Source organism: Manacus candei, unplaced genomic scaffold, assembly GCF_025592945.1.
Source record: "Manacus candei isolate 608988 ecotype Guabito, Panama unplaced genomic scaffold, ASM2559294v1 h1tg000005l, whole genome shotgun sequence".
NCBI lineage: Eukaryota > Metazoa > Chordata > Aves > Passeriformes > Pipridae > Manacus > Manacus candei.
In genome coordinates, this window is record NW_026138053.1 from 27,284,870 (window position 1) to 27,301,400 (window position 16,531).

Genomic DNA, 16,531 nt, shown 5'->3' on the forward strand with positions numbered 1-16,531 from the left:
GGTAAGGGTGGCAGCCTTTCAGTCAGTAAATAGCTGAATATTTGGGGGCACACAGAGGCATCTCGGGTGAGGGTTGTTCTCTGCATACCCTGCTCTGGAGCTGAAAGGTCTGAAGTTTTCTAAGCATTCACTGTCACCCTGAAGGCACTGTATTTATCTTCTTACAGCCCTGCTGGGGGAAGAATTGAGCAAAACTATGCCACTGTTTTGTGCGTCCCTGCTGAGAGAATCTTCTTTAAAAGCCTAGTTTGAAACTTTCTCTTGCTAGACCAGTTCCTTCTCCACTTGATGCAGTTTAGTTTTGTGGCCTTAGTGTAAGAGGTTACTCAGGGTTTGCTGGTCAGTGCATTGCCCCTCCTGCTGATGCCTGTGGCTTTCACAAAGCTGTCAGGAATTCTTTCATTATTACATGTTTCCCTTTCTGTGAGTGGCTTGTTGTAACACAGCCCTGCTTAACACGCAGCAGTGCAGTAATTGGATTATTCTCCTTAAACACGTCTGCAGACCAGATGGAATCACTTCAACAGGGATTGTCTGCCTGCACAGTAACTCCTGGAAACTGTTGTCAAATCTGTGTGGAATTGAGCTCGTTCTGCATGTGTTAAAATCATGGAATGGTTTGGGTTGGAAGGAACCTTAAAGCTCCTCAGTTCCAACCCACTGCCATGGGCAGGGACACCTTTCAAATCCTGTCTGCATTTCTCTGTTGGGCTGAGGTTTATTACATGATCAGGGGTCTTGATTTGTGACTGCTCTGCTTTCTCCCACGTGACATAACTTTAAAAGTGTGCTTACAGCAAATAACTGGTTTAAGACCTATTTATTGGAAACCAGAGAGTTTCATATGGAAGATTTAGCATTTAATTTGGCTTAACCTTAGGGTGGTTGGAATTTTGATACCCTTCTTCTTTTTTCTTTTTAAAATTGCTGTGTTTTTGGAAGTTTCTGCATATTTATTTAACTAACTGCTTCAGTAACTCTTGGACTTGCAGGGTGTAGGCTGAGTGCAGGCCCTGGTTCTGCCAGGCATGAGGTGAGGTGGTGAGAAAGAGCTGATGAATACATTATGAAGACACAGTTTACAAAGCTCATTCCAGTAATACAAGGCCTTCCCACGTTACACATCGGCTTTAACTTCTCATCAGCGTTCAGCAAAGCTTGGTAGAGAGTTTTAGGGGGAAAAATCAGGGTAAAAAAAAGCCAAATACACTCTGAAATTTATAAACAAATAGTAGGGGAACGTGAAGTCAGGTTGAGCCTGATGGAGACAATAAATACATAACATGTATTCCTGAGATTTCTGTGGCAGTCTGTGTAAGCTATAGAAAATGGCATGATATTCCCTATTGGAATGTTTCCCTCCAAGGGTTTGTTTCATACATAATTTTTAAGCGTTGGATCACTGTGTGGTTCCTGAAGTGCTTTCTAACTTAGTAATGTCAGGTGGGGGAATAATGTAATTGTTACCCTGCCTTTGAAGTGATTCCTAAATGACTCTTCACTCTGTTCCTTCATGTCCTCCCTTTGTTATTCCTTTGCCTCTTCTTTCTCCCACCTCCCTGTTCATTTGCAATTCCTATTTCAGGTTGTTCCTGGCCCTTGGGCAGGTACTGGGATGTGGGAGCCAGAGGCAGCTTTGCCCTCCAGACCCTTCCCTGCTCTGAGTGGCATGCAGATGTTCAGTCTGGGGGGTTCTAGCTCTGTTCCTGGTGATCACATGCCACAAACAAGGAGGATAATCCATGTAGAGCTGGAGGAGAGTGAAATTAGGCACTGAGTCTGTTACTGCAAGGCTGCACTGATGTGGCTCCTGTGTAGGAAGCTGCTCAGAGAGGTGAAAATGCCTCTCCATTCTGTCTTAATTTGAGCAACTCCTACTCTTGGATTGTGCCTAACGTGCTTCAATAATAATTTTTTAACCTTTTGCCTGCAGGCAACCCCTTAAAGTGCTCTGTGAAAGGCAGAGCAGACCAAGCCATAGCTTGTGGTTTGCAAGTGAAATCATTATGTAGGGACACTTATTGCATCTTTCAGAAACTTGTATGCAATGTGTCTGGTGGATAAATAAAGCATATTTGACTGTGGAAAGGCATTTGGTGACTCATGTGGAACACAGAGCCCTCACAGCTCTGGGTTTCAGACACGGGCTGAGTATGAGGTTTGCTCAGAACTGGGAAACCAGTGGCAGGAGAAACAAAGAATCCCAAGTGGGTGAAGAGAATTAGATCCCTTCAGGCCAAAGATGAATAGCTCTGCCAGGGATTATCAGTGGAAGAAAGCCAAGGCAATGGGATCTGATGAATGGAAGTCAGCACCTGAGCAACATTTTCCACTGTAGTGAGTGCTAGTGGTGTGTTTTGGAAACACATTGTGTGCTTTGAAACAAAAAAATCCATAGAAAAGAAACTCATTCATGTATGTTGGAAATATCCTTCTTTTAAAAAAGTGATTTAAAGGAATATTCTGATGGCAATAGATTATGTTCCAGGTATATTTGTGGTTTTTTAAACTCTTAAGTGGTGTAACTGTATTTAAATCTTTTTTTGTTTAGGTCACAGAAATGACTTTGGAATTGTTTCTTGAAGTATGGTGAGTATCTCCTATTTTAAAAAAGTGGAAAATGTATTTGCAGCACTTTTTTTTATTTTTTTATTTTAATCTGTTCATTAGAATTTTCAGAGAATCCTGGAGTATCCAGAGTTGGAGGGGGCCCACAGATTCATCAAAGTCTAACTCCTGGTCCTGCACAGGACAACTCCAAGAATCTCACATGTGCCTGGTGTGATTTGCTTAAAAACATGTTAGATAGAGGGCAAAACCTCCTTGTTTTAGCACAGAAATACCAAGTAAAAGTGAGGAGATTTTAAACCAGGTTTATTTTCACACTGTAATTCTGTCACTGGCTGAACACCCTTATTTGGAATAATAGGTGTGACCTTTCCAAACGTTTGCAGGCCCAAGGCCATCCTGTGTGAGTCTCTCACCCTGGTTTCTGTTAAATGCCTTCCTTCTCAAGGGCTTTTTCTCTCATAAACCCACAGACCTCAGATTCAGCTTTATCCTCACTGCTTTACCTTCCGTGAGAACTTTGCATCCCACATGAACTTTCAGCATATATGGCTGCTCCTTACAGACCTGCCCCTAAATTGTATTTAAATGTTAATACCACACGGTGCTGAAGGCAAAGGTGAAGATTTAGGGCCAGGATTTCACCACATGTAAGGCTCAGCAGATGTCTACCTTTATTTTTCCCTTTCTGCCCCCTCTCCAGCTGTCTTTCTCCCTCTTTTTTCACCTGGCCTGGTGAAAAAGATCAAAAATCACATAGAGGCATAATCAGAAAAAATATATTTTAACTCTAAAAACTAATTTCTGAGAGCAAGGCATTTAAAGAATCCTTTTTTATGTGTAACTATAAATAACAGCACTGAGCACTGTAAGCATTGCCCTCTTTCCTAATGACTCTGGAGACTGACAAACAATCCCCCAGGGATAATTTCTGCTCATTGTTTTGTACTGGGAAAGGTGCAGCTGTGGGTGGGCCTTGAGACCACCCCTAAACCATCCAGGCTTTGAACATTACAAGTATTTCTTATCTCTGACATTAAATAAGCAGAAGATGCTTGGTTCCATTTGCTCTTAGGCTTTGGAATATGTTAAACTAAAGGGTCTGATCGAGTTCTGCTGCTGTTCTGATATACATGGAGACTGCAGAGTCAGAGTATCATATATATCTTTGTGGAATGTTGCTTCTAGGCAGCCTTTTTCCTTCTTTTTCTTAATCAGCCTTTTTCCTTCTTTTTCTTAATCCCATGACTTTTTTTAACTAAGTTTTTTAGAAGTCTGACAAATCTGAGCCTAAATGGATCCATTTCACTGTTGTGTGTTTTTCATAAAGCACTGGACAAATGCTGCCTGGTACCTAATGTGTCAAAGTAGGCACAGCAAGTATTTTTAGCTTGTCTTACTAAATAGTAAAGCTAATAATAAATCTAATAGGACTAATAATTAGTTCTATATAAAATTCATATTTTAAAGACACAGTATTCCATTATACTTTGCATCCGTCACTCCATGGAAACAGCTGAGCATGAATAATATAACTATTGCGTGAATAATATAATTTATTTCATCTTATTAAATTTGATAAGGAATTTCTGCCTACTTCCACTCGTTCCCCAGGGTGATACCTTGAATTCTTTTCTGGAATTATGCCTCTTGTTAAAGCCTGTCTCTTTTGCAAACCAGCTCCTCCACAGATCTCCGGTTCAGCATGGCCCTGTGCGATGAGGAGAAGAGATTTCGGCAGCAGAGGAGGGATAACATCATGCACAGCATCAAATCATTCCTGGGAGAGGAAAACAGCAAGAGCTTGACCACTGCCCGTGATGTAAGTCTGGAGAGTTCACACCAAGTTTTAGCATCACCTTTGGAATGCTGCATTTGCCTTTCAGAGGAGTGACTGAGGTGTGTGAGGTGGAAGGATTTGATGTGAAGACAAGTTATAGAAGTGGAAAAACCTCTTTTTCTGCTATGAACGTACAGTATTTAGGCTGGACAGTAATTTTTTCTTGGCTCTAAATTTATAGATTAATGTTTAAGGACAAGGGGGAATAGTTTTAAACTAAAAAAGGAGACTTAGATGGGATATTGGGAAGAAATTCTTCCCTGTGAGGGTGGGCAGGCCCTGGCACAGGTTGCCCAGAGAAGCTGTGGCTGCCCCTGGATCCCTGGAAGTGTCCAAGGCCAGGTTGGATGGGCCTTGGAGCAACCTGGGCTAGTGGCAGGTGTCCCTGCCCATGGCAGGGGGTGGCACTGGATGGGCTTTAAGGTCCCTTCCAACCCAAACCATTCTGAGATTCTGTGATTCATTTGCACTGGCACCTTAAACAAACTGCTCTAACTTTTCCCTTTGGAATTCCATGCTTTGTGAAGGTGTTGGCTCTGAGGGGAGATTGCCATCTGCAAAATGCCTTGAGGGTGTGTGAAATATCTGCTGCTCCAGAAGCCTGGGATGGCTGTGGGCACTCACCCAAGGCAGAATTTGCCCCTGCATGCTCAGTACCCAGCCTGTGCTCTATGACCTTCATATTAAAAGATTAGGCAGGAAATGAGCTGGTTTAATTTTAGAATCAGCTTAGAAATCATTTTATTCTCTTCCTTTCTTCTTTTCCTTTAGCCTGTTTTGTTGGATTAGGATTGTGAAGTTTATTTCCTTGATAACATGAGGAACTGCAGCTTTAGCAATGATGGGTTGGGTCACATTAGAGACTTAGAGAATCCCAGAATGGTTTGGGTTGGAAGGGACCTTAAAGCCCATTTCTTTCCACCCCCTGCCATGGGCAGGGACACCTTCCACTAGCCCAGGTTGCTCCAACCTGGCCTTGGACACTTCCAGGGATCCAGGGGCAGCCACAGCTTCTCTGGGCAGCCTGTGCCAGGGCCTCACATCACAGTGAGGGGGAGGGTGCCAGCCCCTGCTGAAGTATTCAGTGATTTCATAAAACACTGCATTATTTAGAGTTAATTAAGGAGACACCTGGTACAGATCCACTGATTTTGTAGCACCTTTTCCATCCTCCTCTTTCTTCCTTGCTCTGCTCTCAGAATTGTGATGGGAACACTGTGTGTATGTAGGGCATGTCAAGCAATGAACAGAGTCCTGAATTAATTTGGGTGGACTAATTCATTGCCATTGTGCATTTTAATATAAGCAGAATGTGACAGTCTCTTGCAGCTGACACTGAAGAATTCCTTTTAAATTTCAATGAAGTTTTGAGCAGGTGGTAAATGTTTTACTGTTGTATACTTTTGAACTGCCAACTCTGTCTTGCTTTGTAAAATGGTGCTTGTGTGAGCTTTCGGAGGAAGATGAAAGAATTTAACAAGTATTGGACATATTTTATTTGTAGTGAGATAAACTGTATTGTGAAGGAACATTTTCAAGGTTTCTTAATTTTCACTTCAGTTATTTTTATCTTAACACATCCAGATCTTACCAGAGTAGGTATTTGTCAATGTGACACTGGTCTATTCTATAGCAGAATAGTCCCTTTCTCAGAAGGGATGTGGATATTCTGCCAGGATCCAGTTAGAACTGGAGTGATACTTGGGGCCTCAGGTGATGTGTGTGAATTACTGTAAAGGCCAAATAAGATTTCATGTTCTTTTTGTCCTCATCTTCCCTTGGTATCCCTCACTGCCTCAAATACTGAAGTTTTATCAGTTAAATTGCATCTTCCCAGGCAGTAACTGTAGGTTTATCAACCCCAGGAAGGATGAGGTGGGATCCTCCCATTTTTCAAATGCCAAGCCTGTATTTCTAAGCTGACTTGTCAGAATTTTTAACTGCTTCTAGCAATGAAAAAAACCTCTTTTTGTTCAAATTAAACTGTAGTTTTACTTTTATTGCTACAGGTAGAAGATAGCAGGAGGATTTATAGGATGTTTGGAGTCTTAACATGAAGTCAGGGAACATGTTGAGTAGTGTTAGCTGTCTGTGAGTCTTGATGAATCTTAAACAAGTCACTTATTCAAAGTCCACCCAGGTTGCTTCCTCAGTGAGTAGCTCCATGTGTGCCTTGCAGGGATGCTGAGCAACTTCAGTACCTCTCAATTAATTAGACAGCCCTGGATGGGGAAGTGACTACTTCCAGATTTCCTTCCTTAATCCTGAGGCACATTCTGCAAACACAGAGGAGATTTCTTGTACCTGTGTTGTTGCTCAGTTTATTTTTATCATTTTTCTTGCTTTGAGCAGTTTTCTAAAGATACTGTAATCATTTAAAGAAATCATACAGTTCTCTGTGGCTGGATTTGCAGAACAATTTTTTAATAATCATTTCTATGCCCTATGGCATTTTTTTCTACCACAGGCATTCAGACTTTGTGCACTGTGTTTCCAGGGTATTTGGATAAAAACATCTGCATCACTCATTCCCAAAATGAGATTTAATATGGCTCAGCTTTTTTGCTCCATTACTGGAAGATAAGATTGAGATGCCTTTTTCAGGGCTTGCTTTTCTTAAAACATAAGTTGTTTCCCAATCCTTGCCATTTTGCTGCCCAGTTTGGTGGTGGAGCAGTCAGCACCTGAGATGAGGTGCCTGTTGATTGAAGGGGAGCTGTACAAGGGCCTGGAGTGATAAAGCTGAAGGAGGGCAGGGATAGATGGGATATTGGGAAGGAATTCTTGGCTGGGTGGGTAGGGAGGCCCTGGCACAGGCTGCCCAGAGAAGCTGTGGCTGCCCCTGGATCCCTGGAAGTGTCCAAGGCCAGGTTGGACGGGACTTGGAGCAACCTGGGCTGGTGGAAGGTTTCCCTGCCCATGGCAGAGGGTGGCACTGGATGAGCTTTCAGGTCCCTCTCATCCCAAACCATTCCATGATTTGATGTTCCTGTGTGTGGTGCTCAGCCAGTCCACACAGTACATTGTCCCCTGGATCCCAAAACAGTGCAGATGTCTTGCCAAAACATTTAGTGTTGTTAAAATGTTCAGTGGAGTGTGTTTGGAGGATATCTGAGCTGCTTTGCTCAGAATTGGTTGTGTCCCTCAGCACTGTGCTGTGCAGAGCAGCTGTAGGAAACAGTGGTTCTGGTGGTTCCCAAATGGGCACAGCCAAGGAGAATGGGGGGTGGTGGTGTGGCCAGGGATTAGAGCATTGGGCTTTTGTCTCCAAGACTTTTGGATTCAATTCCCTTTTTTGCTGTTGACTCACGGCATCACTTTCACATGAGTCACTTACCCTTTTGGTTGGAATTTACTGATGTGCTGGAATGGGTTTAGTACCTCTGCCCCAGTTTCACTGGTTCTGTACAAAGGACTTGGGGTTCAGGGCATGTCTGTGGAGGAGTGTGGGTGCCTTGGTATCCTCTCTTTTCTCCCTTCTTCAGTTGTGAGTTGGCTTCTTGGTTCTTTGCCCTGTGTGCTCTGGCTGCAACCACTTCCCCCTACCTCTGCCCTATTTATCCTAGAGGGCAACTTGTAGGATTGGTGTATTTGATTTCAAATTTTACCATTTCATGCCCTTAAACATGTTGGAAACTGAATTGGAGCTAAAAAGCTGCCTTAAGAAACCTGCCTGTTTCCTCTGCAAAGCAGGAAAGGCCTCTGAACCATCATCACTTGACTTATTCTGTAAGTGAACTTTATTCAGTGGGCTGAAATAAATGAATTAAACGTGCAGGAGATGCTTCTCTTCAGTTATTTGTTTTCCTCATTTAAAAGTTTTATTTACTGTGCAAAGCCCAGGGTACTGGGGGGGCTCAGCCTGGAGAAAAGGAGGCTCAGGAGGGACCTTCTGGCTCTGCAACCCCCTGACAGGAGGGGGGAGCCGGGGGGGGTCGGGCTCTGCTCCCAGGGAACAAGGGACAGGAGGAGAGGGAACGGCCTCCAGCTGTGCCAGGGGAGGCTCAGGTGGGACAGGAGGAGGAATTTCCTCCTGGAAAGGGTGGTCAGGCCTTGGCAGGGGCTGCCCAGGGAGGTTTGGAGTGCCCAGCCCTGGAAGTGTTCAAAAACCATGTGGCACTTGAGGACATGGTTTGGTGGTGAACGTGGTGGTGGTGCTGGGCTGACAGTTGGACATGATGATCTTAGAGGTCTTTTCCTGCCTTAACAATTCTGTGATGGTTCTTTGATCCGTGTCCACCCTCCCCGTTGCAGGGCTCTGTGGTGCCCAGGGTTCCTCTGGATCCAGCTTACAGGAAGCGTTTGCAGTCAGGATGTTGGTGACTCTCCTCACCCACTGTTCATTGCTCATCTCCATAATGGATTTCCCTGCATCCTGAACAACACTCAGACTTTCCTTTGTGCCTGTGCCTCTTCACCCACGAGCAGAGTGGTGGAGCAGTGGTGCTTTGGAAGTGCTCTTACATGGGTTTTCCAGGCTTGCACCTGCAAACCAACATCTCCATCCTGCTGGGATGTGTCTGGTCAGGTTGAGTGGGCAGTGGTTGGTTGTAAAGAGCTTTCAGAGCCTAAGGTACATTATTAAAAGTGTGGTTACTGACTCTGCTCCTCTGTTCAAAGCAGCTGCTCCACTATTGGGGTGTTGGCTTAACAAAACAGGCACATCCTAAATCCTTACCTGTGCTTTGTCATTTTTTGGATAGATATCTATCTCTCTATTCATGATGAGTGCTGGTGCCAAAAATACCTGTGGTTTCTATTACTAACACTTATGAGGGTGATCAAATAATATTACTGCATCAAGAATAAGCAGTTTTGGGGGACTGGAAGCCTCTCAACTTCCTTAGTTGTTGTTCATGGTCATGTCCTTGTGACAGTGCGTTGTCAGTCCCCAGGGAGTGTCGTGGCTTGGAGTGTGGAGTCTGGAGAAAGGACCAGAACTCAGGAGTCACGTGGATCTTTTCTTATAACTAATCCCATCTATTGGCACCTTAAATTGCCTTTCGGGGAGATTTTTGACAGATTACCAGTTTGATCAGATAGGGCCTTTCTGCCCAGCTGTGCCATTCTTTTAATGCTTAGTAACCACCAAGAGGTTGTTGCTTTATTACCACTGAAGAGTGGAAAATTCTTCTGGGTTTTGGAAACTGGGAACCAGATGGGCCCTTTGCTCAGGCCAAAACACGTGACAGTGGTAGCAAGTGAATTTTTGTCTGATTTTGCTTCTTTTTAGATACTCGGGGAAACTGTGCAGTGGAAGGGAACAGCCTTGCAGTCAGGCTGGGAAGTAAGAAGGAAAGAACTAGAAAATAAACCCCTGTAGATACATTTTTAATATGGTGTCACCATGTCTGCTTGTCTCTCTCCTGGTAGCTGAGGAGTTGTACAAATCCACATAAATTCCTGTTACCTCTCTGGTAGTTTTTTGCAAGGTAGTGGTAAATTTGAGACTGTCTTCATGCTATGTAGTAATATCAGATGTTTTTATTACAAAATGTCTTTTTAAACTCCTGGCCAAAATAATATTTGTCTCTCTTTTGTTTCTGATTAGTAACTTTCACTGCTTTTGGCTCTGTCACAAAGATATGAATTGGGTTAAAGCTGGTGTTAGAATTGCTTTAAAAGTGTTTGTGATCTTGTAACCAGATAGTTTATTTAATAACTAAATTTAATATCTTCTCTATTTTGTATTATGGATAAGAAGGACAGACATTCTAAAGAAATTCTGACTATGTTTTGGTTTAGAAATCTTGCTACAAGTGGTGACTTCTTCAAATAAATTCTAATTCTTCAGATACCAGGCAATTAAAGTTGTAAGTAAAAGGGCATTGTGGGGGCAACAGCTTACTGATGCTGAGACCTGATGTGGTTAGTCACTCAATTTGTAGGTAGTATTTTCAGGTCTGAAGCAGTGCCACAAATCTATACAAGTGAACTGAACTTGAAATTCTATATGTTTTGGCAGCAGACAGGAAGCTGAGGAGGGTCAGAATGACAGTATTTGACTCTCACCATGTATTTTACTCCTTGACCAGAAGAATCAGACATTACTTCTGTGTGCCTGTAAGGAACCTGAATAGGAGAAGTCTGCACAGGGGGATTTCCCCCTTTCAGCAGGGGATTAAAATCCCTCTTGTGAGGACCACAGGCAGATCAGGAGACAACTTCTGGTTTTCAGAGAAAACCATTTCATCCCACAGTCTGAATCTGACTGGCACAAATCCCTCGTGATATTTTCTTTCTGACCACGACCCAGATATTCCCCAAAAGAAGTGTCTCTGGTTGCATCCTGATGTCTGAAATCTTCCTCATTAAATTAGGCAAGTCTCTTCATGAAGGTGTTCTTCACTTTGGTCAGGTGGATTCTTTATTTTCCCATGGACCACCTCCATCAGCAAACTAGGCTTTGTGGTCAGGAAGCCCAGGGTTTCACTGGTGTCACCACTTGAGCCTCACAGCATCTGCGTGAGCTGTTGCTCTTCCAGAGTAAAAAGACCAAGACCTCAGGCTGCAGCCTTGGGCACCTGTGCCCCTCCTTCTTTCTCCAAGAGGGGCAAAGCCCCTCTCATCTGCTCAGGGTCTCCCCTGCTTGTGTTTGCACCTCCTGAGTGCTGCTGGTGCAAGATAGGGAGGGGGCTGGAAGGAAGTCTGCTCTGCCCCTCTCGGACTTTTCCAGCTTGGCAGAACCTTTCATGCTGCTGGCTGGTTCCTGGCTCCCCTTGCTCAGGATCAGCAGAGCTTTCATCCCCTACTTCAGTCCAGGAGTACTCCTGTCATCCAGCAATTTGGGAAGAAGAAGGGGCTGTGAGTTAATGACATACAGATTCATGGCGTGGCCTCCCATCAGGGGCTGGGTGCACTTCTGGGTGCCACAGTGTAGGAAAGATCTCAAGGTGTTGGGGAGTGTCCAGTGAAGGGACATGGAGATGGTGAAGGGTCTGGAGGGGCCATAGGAGGAGCAGATGAGGGCACTTGGCTTCTTCAGCTGGAGAAGAGACTGAGGGCAGAACTCAGCAGGGGCTGCAGCTCCTCCCGAGGGGCATCTCCAGTCCCTGCTCTGTGTGAGCAGGGACAGCACCCAGGGAATGGCTGGAGCTGTGCCAGGGCAGGGTCAGGTTGGATCTCAGGGAAAGGTTCTTCCCCCAGAGGGTGGTTGGCACTGCCCAGGCTCCCCAGGGCAGTGGGCACAGCCCCAAGGCTGCCAGAGCTCCAGGAGGGTTTGGACAACGCTCTGAGGGACAGGGTGGGATTGTTGGGGTGTCTGTGCAGGGCCAGGAGTGGGACTGGATGATCCTTGTGGGTCCCTTCCAGCTCAGGACATTCTGTGATTCGGTGGCATATAATGTTTATTTACCACTTGTAAGTGTTTATAGGAGCTGCTGTGGTGATAGATACCCTGTTCCTCTCCTCTCTGCAGGTCCCAGTCATAGCAATCCTGGGCTCAGGAGGTGGATTTCGTGCCATGGTGGGGTTTGCTGGAGTCATGAAAGCACTTTATGAATCTGGAGTTTTGGACTGTGCCACTTACGTTGCTGGGCTCTCTGGATCCACCTGGTAAGGGCTCTGTCTTTTGGTTTGCTTCGGGTTTTCTTCAGGAGGTTCAGGAATGAATTTTCATGAGGGTTGACTTATTTCTGTGGTTAAAATCAACAGCAAATTTTAAACATGCACTGTCAGTGTGGAAAAGAGAGAGAGACAGCTCTCTTGCAGCAGAGTGGGGCAGTGGGGCAAGTCACTGACGGAGAGTAGGTTTAGATTGGATGTTGGGAAGGAGTTCTAGTCTGTGAGGGTGGGGAGGCCCTGGCACAGGTTGCCCAGAGAAGCTGTGGCTGCCCCTGGATCCCTGGAAGTGTCCAAAGCCAGGTTGGATGGGGCTTGGAGCAACCTGTGCTGGTGGAAGGTGTCCCTGCCCAGGGCAGGGGGATGGTCTTTCAAGTCCTTTCCAACTTAAACCAGTCTGGGATTCTCTGAAGTGTGGAGGTGTTTCAGAATGCCTTGAAGGGTGAGGACATCTCAGGATCCAGGTGATCTTCCTAAGAGCTTTGAGAGCAGCAATGGATGGAAAGAGGTGCCACACATACACACCCTCATTTCTGTGTCAGCCCCCAATACTGCATGTACCAGGACTGTGTAACTGATTCATTCATCTCCATAACCAAAATATTAGGAATTCAAGCTGTCCGAACAAACCCAAAGTATATTTTGTGTGTTGTTTTATTTTCCTGATGAAATGTGGAAAAAAAAATCCCTTATGATTTGAAGCTGATGACTCAATCAATCCAACATGGGTTGTATACTTCGGGAGGGCTTTTCAGAGCTTCTCTGATAGGTCTTTTGCTCCATTTCAGACCCAATAGTCCCCTTCTTAGTGGATTTACTGGGAATGCCTAGGATCTGACTGCCATGCTTCAGAGCATCCCACTATGGATTGCCTTGTCTCACTCCCATTGTCACTGTTTAATTTAGAAATTACATTGGTTTTTAGTCAGATGGGAGTGAAGATCTTCCCAGATGCCTCAATCAGGCTGCCCTAATGAGGCAGGTATGATGTCCCTGTGTCTGACTCAGGGAGTGCTGCAGCCCAGTTACAGGAATAACATCCACAGGAGAAGATGAGAGTGATGTCATTGTGTGAAAGGGGCCTGCAGGCAACAAAATGCTTTGAACCCCAGAATCCTGTCTGCCTCAACCACTAATGACTGAGAAGGTTTCTCTTCTCCCTGCCCAGTGCTATGAACCTGTTGCCTTTCACCTTCTTGGCTCTTACAAAAACGATCCCAAATTACACTTATTACAAAGCATCTTATTACAAACATTGAAACTATTTGTTTGGACGTTTCTGAGCTGAAATGATGTAACATATTTTAAAGGTGTGTCGTTTTCATCAGCCAAAAACATCTGACAAATTCAGTTTCAACTCCTTACCATCACACTTTGTTCATTCAGTGAAAAATGGCAGACTTCTTTTTGACTAGCTGTAAAATTTGGTTTTAATGCCACTGGACCAGTTTGCAGTAGAGGATTTTGCATCCTAAGAAAATTTTGAACTTTTTAAGGCAAAAATATGTGTCAAACGTGTCCCAAATGTCACAAAACGGGATTTTATCGTAACTGGACCAGTTTGAAAACTGGAGCTGCATCTCAATCCGATTTAGGGCCACCTAGTACAAGAAAGGTATTGAAAAACTGGATTAATTCCATTAGAGTACCACTGAGGCAATTAGGGGACTGGAGCATGTGAGGAAGTGGGGCAGCTGGATTAAAGGCAAAGGTAGTGGTGGGGGGAGATCTCACTGTTACCTTCAGCTTCCTGATGAGCTGTGAAGAAGACAAACTCTTTTTGGAGACACAGAGAAAGGACGAGGAGTAATTTGATGAACATTAGGAAATCCATTTTGCAGTGAGAGTGTCCAAGCACTGGAATGTGTTGACCCATCCTGACTTGACTAGGCTGGGTTTGGTGTCAGCCTCTCTCTGTCTGACTCAGGGGATGCTCATACAAGAGCAGAACTTGACTGAACAGAACCCTGAGCAACCTGAGCTGACTTAAGTTGGCCCTGGATTGAGCAGGAGGTTGGAGTAGAGACCTCAAGGGTCCTGCCAGTCTAAATTGTAAGGTTATGTGACTGTGTCTTTTCTTTGAGAGGAAGAGACTTTTTTGTTGGAGTAGCCTAGTATAAGTGAGCAGGGAATCTGCCTGGGATGAGTTTTATCCCCTGGTTTAACGCTAAGGAAGCACCTGAATTTTGGTTCCACACATCTTAACCTCAGGAGTTACTGATTTCTTTGAAACAGATAATGACCAGTCCTGTTCCTTGTGTGGGGTTTTTTGTCAGCTATTTTCCACTGTTTGGAGGTTGCTTCCCCAATTCCAGACTAGATGGAAGCTTTCAGAATGCCAGGAGGTCTTGAAATGCCAGGAGTGTCTATGAACTAGAGTAACTTTCTCATTTGGATTGGACCATAAAAGGTTGGCATCCCTGAATCTGGGTTTTCTATCACTAGTGGTGGGGGCAGATTTATCACTGTCCATTGTGAGGCCTGGATGTACTTTGTTCAGAGTTGTGAAAAGCTGTGATAAGACATCATTTGGCTGGATGAAGAGCAATGGAGTGTGAGAAACATGGAGTGTGTTTGTAGGGAAGGGTTTGTAGTCCACACTCTGAACAGACGTCAGCTCTGAGGTCTCTTTTTGGGAAAACCCAGTTGTGAAGACGTAGCTGATCTAATGTAAACCTATAAAATCTGTGTTAAAATAGATTATCTGAACTGCTTCAGTCAGAAACAGATATTGGAAACTGTTGGATTTGAACAAATTTACTTTTGCTGTCTGATGTCACCTCTTCAACCTTTCCTTGCTTGATGAATAAATAAATTGACACTTTGACACTCCCTTTCTTTTTTTTTTTTTTTTCCATCCAGTCTAGTACTTGGGACTAATGCTCTTTTCTTTTCTTTCCTGAAGGGTGGAGAATTCCTTTCCTGGCAGGAGAGGCAGGTTTTTGCTTGTCCCCTCAGCTGCATGCCTAACCTTGGAGCAATGCATTGACCTCCCTGGGTGTTTCTGCCATCTCTCTTCAACCTTGTGCTGATTCTCCATCCTGCACTTCCCTTTCCCTGCTCCCATGGAAGCTGCTGCTGTTGTTGCACCCAGGAGCTGACGTGCATGCTCAACTTTGGTGCCTGGGCCAGAACCATGAGTCAAGTTCTTGCATCACACGTGGGACAGATAAACTGCTGGGCAGTGACCTCAGGGCCAGGCTGACTCTGTGTGTCTGAGCTGTGCCTGCACTATGGGATGTGTACATGAGCCATTGAGTAAATAACAGTAAATCAGCCTCTGGGAGATTAGGACAGCCTATCTTGAGCCTTGGTGTTGCTTAATCCAACCAGGTGAAAGCCACTGTTTCCTGCACGTGTGGCTAAACTGTGTTTTTGAGTAAACTGAACTTGTTTCTCAGTAACACATCAAGATTTGCCTGATAGGTCTCTTCTGAATCCTCCCAGTCAATTAACTCTCTGCACAGGTTGTACTTAGTGTGCTTCAGGTTGTTCTGGAAGCATCCAGATCCTGGAAAGCAGTGCAGTATTGCAGCCCTGAATGCCCTCAGGTCCTGGGCTGATCCCCCAGCGTGGGCAGCAGGGCAGGGGGGGATTCTGCCCCTCTGCCCCCTCAGCTGAGACCCCCCTGCAGAGCTGCTCCAGCCCTGGGGAACAGCACAGGAAGGACATGGAGCTGCTGGAGAGAGTCCAGAGGAGGCACCAAGATGAGCAGAGGGTGGAGCAGCTCTGCTGGGAGGAAAGGGGAGAGAGCTGGGATTGTTCAACCTGGAGGAGAGAAGCTTTGGGGTGACCTGATTGTGGCCTTGCAGGACATGAAGGAGCTACAGGAAAGATGGAGGGAGACTATGGACAAGGGATGGAGGGACAGGACACAGGGAATGGCTTCCCACTGCCAGAGGGCAGGGTTAGATGGGATATTGGGAAGGAATTGTTGGCTGTGAGGGTGGGGAGGCCCTGGCACAGGTTGCCCAGAGAAGCTGTGGCTGCCCCTGGATCCCTGGAAGTGTCCAAGGCCAGGTTGGATGGGCCTTGGAGCAACCTGGGCTAGTGGGAGGTGTCCCTGCCCATGGCAGGGGTGGGACTGGATGAGCTTTAAGGTCCCTTCCAACCCAAACCGTTCCATGATTTGATGTTCCTGTGTGTGGTGCTCAACCAGTCCACACAGTACATTGTCCCCTGGACCCCAAAACAGTGCAGATGTCTTGACAAAGCATTTAGTGTTGTTAAAATGTTCAGTGGAGTGTGTTTGGAGGATATCTGAGCTGCTTTGCTCAGATGGAACTGGATGGGCTTTAAGGTCCCTTCCAACCCAAACCATTCCAGGATTCCGGGATATACTGAGATATTGTAGGAATTTTTGGATAATGATAGTGAATTGGAGAGGGACATCTTACAGTGAAAGAACTGTGTGTATCTACTTCTGGGACCTCCAGTCTGCCAAATTTCAGTGTGCTGACTTGAGGAGCTCCTTCTACAGCTTAGGGGGATTCTTTCTGTTATCCCTTAAACAGATAAATGAGGACACTTTAATCATTTCCATCATACACATATGGCAGTGTA

General features: G+C 45.1%; 1 protein-coding gene across 2 annotated transcripts in view; it reads left to right on the forward strand.

Moving 5' to 3' along the window:
• Nucleotides 1–16,531, forward strand: part of PLA2G4A (phospholipase A2 group IVA) — a 75,913-nt gene that overhangs the window by 38,370 nt on the left and 21,012 nt on the right. For both annotated transcript variants that reach the window (XM_051794134.1, XM_051794144.1), the window contains exons 7-9: nucleotides 2,552–2,589; nucleotides 4,249–4,390; nucleotides 11,826–11,962. In XM_051794134.1, the coding sequence (XP_051650094.1) occupies nucleotides 2,552–2,589; nucleotides 4,249–4,390; nucleotides 11,826–11,962 (317 nt within the window). The remainder of the gene's footprint in view (nucleotides 1–2,551; nucleotides 2,590–4,248; nucleotides 4,391–11,825; nucleotides 11,963–16,531) is intronic.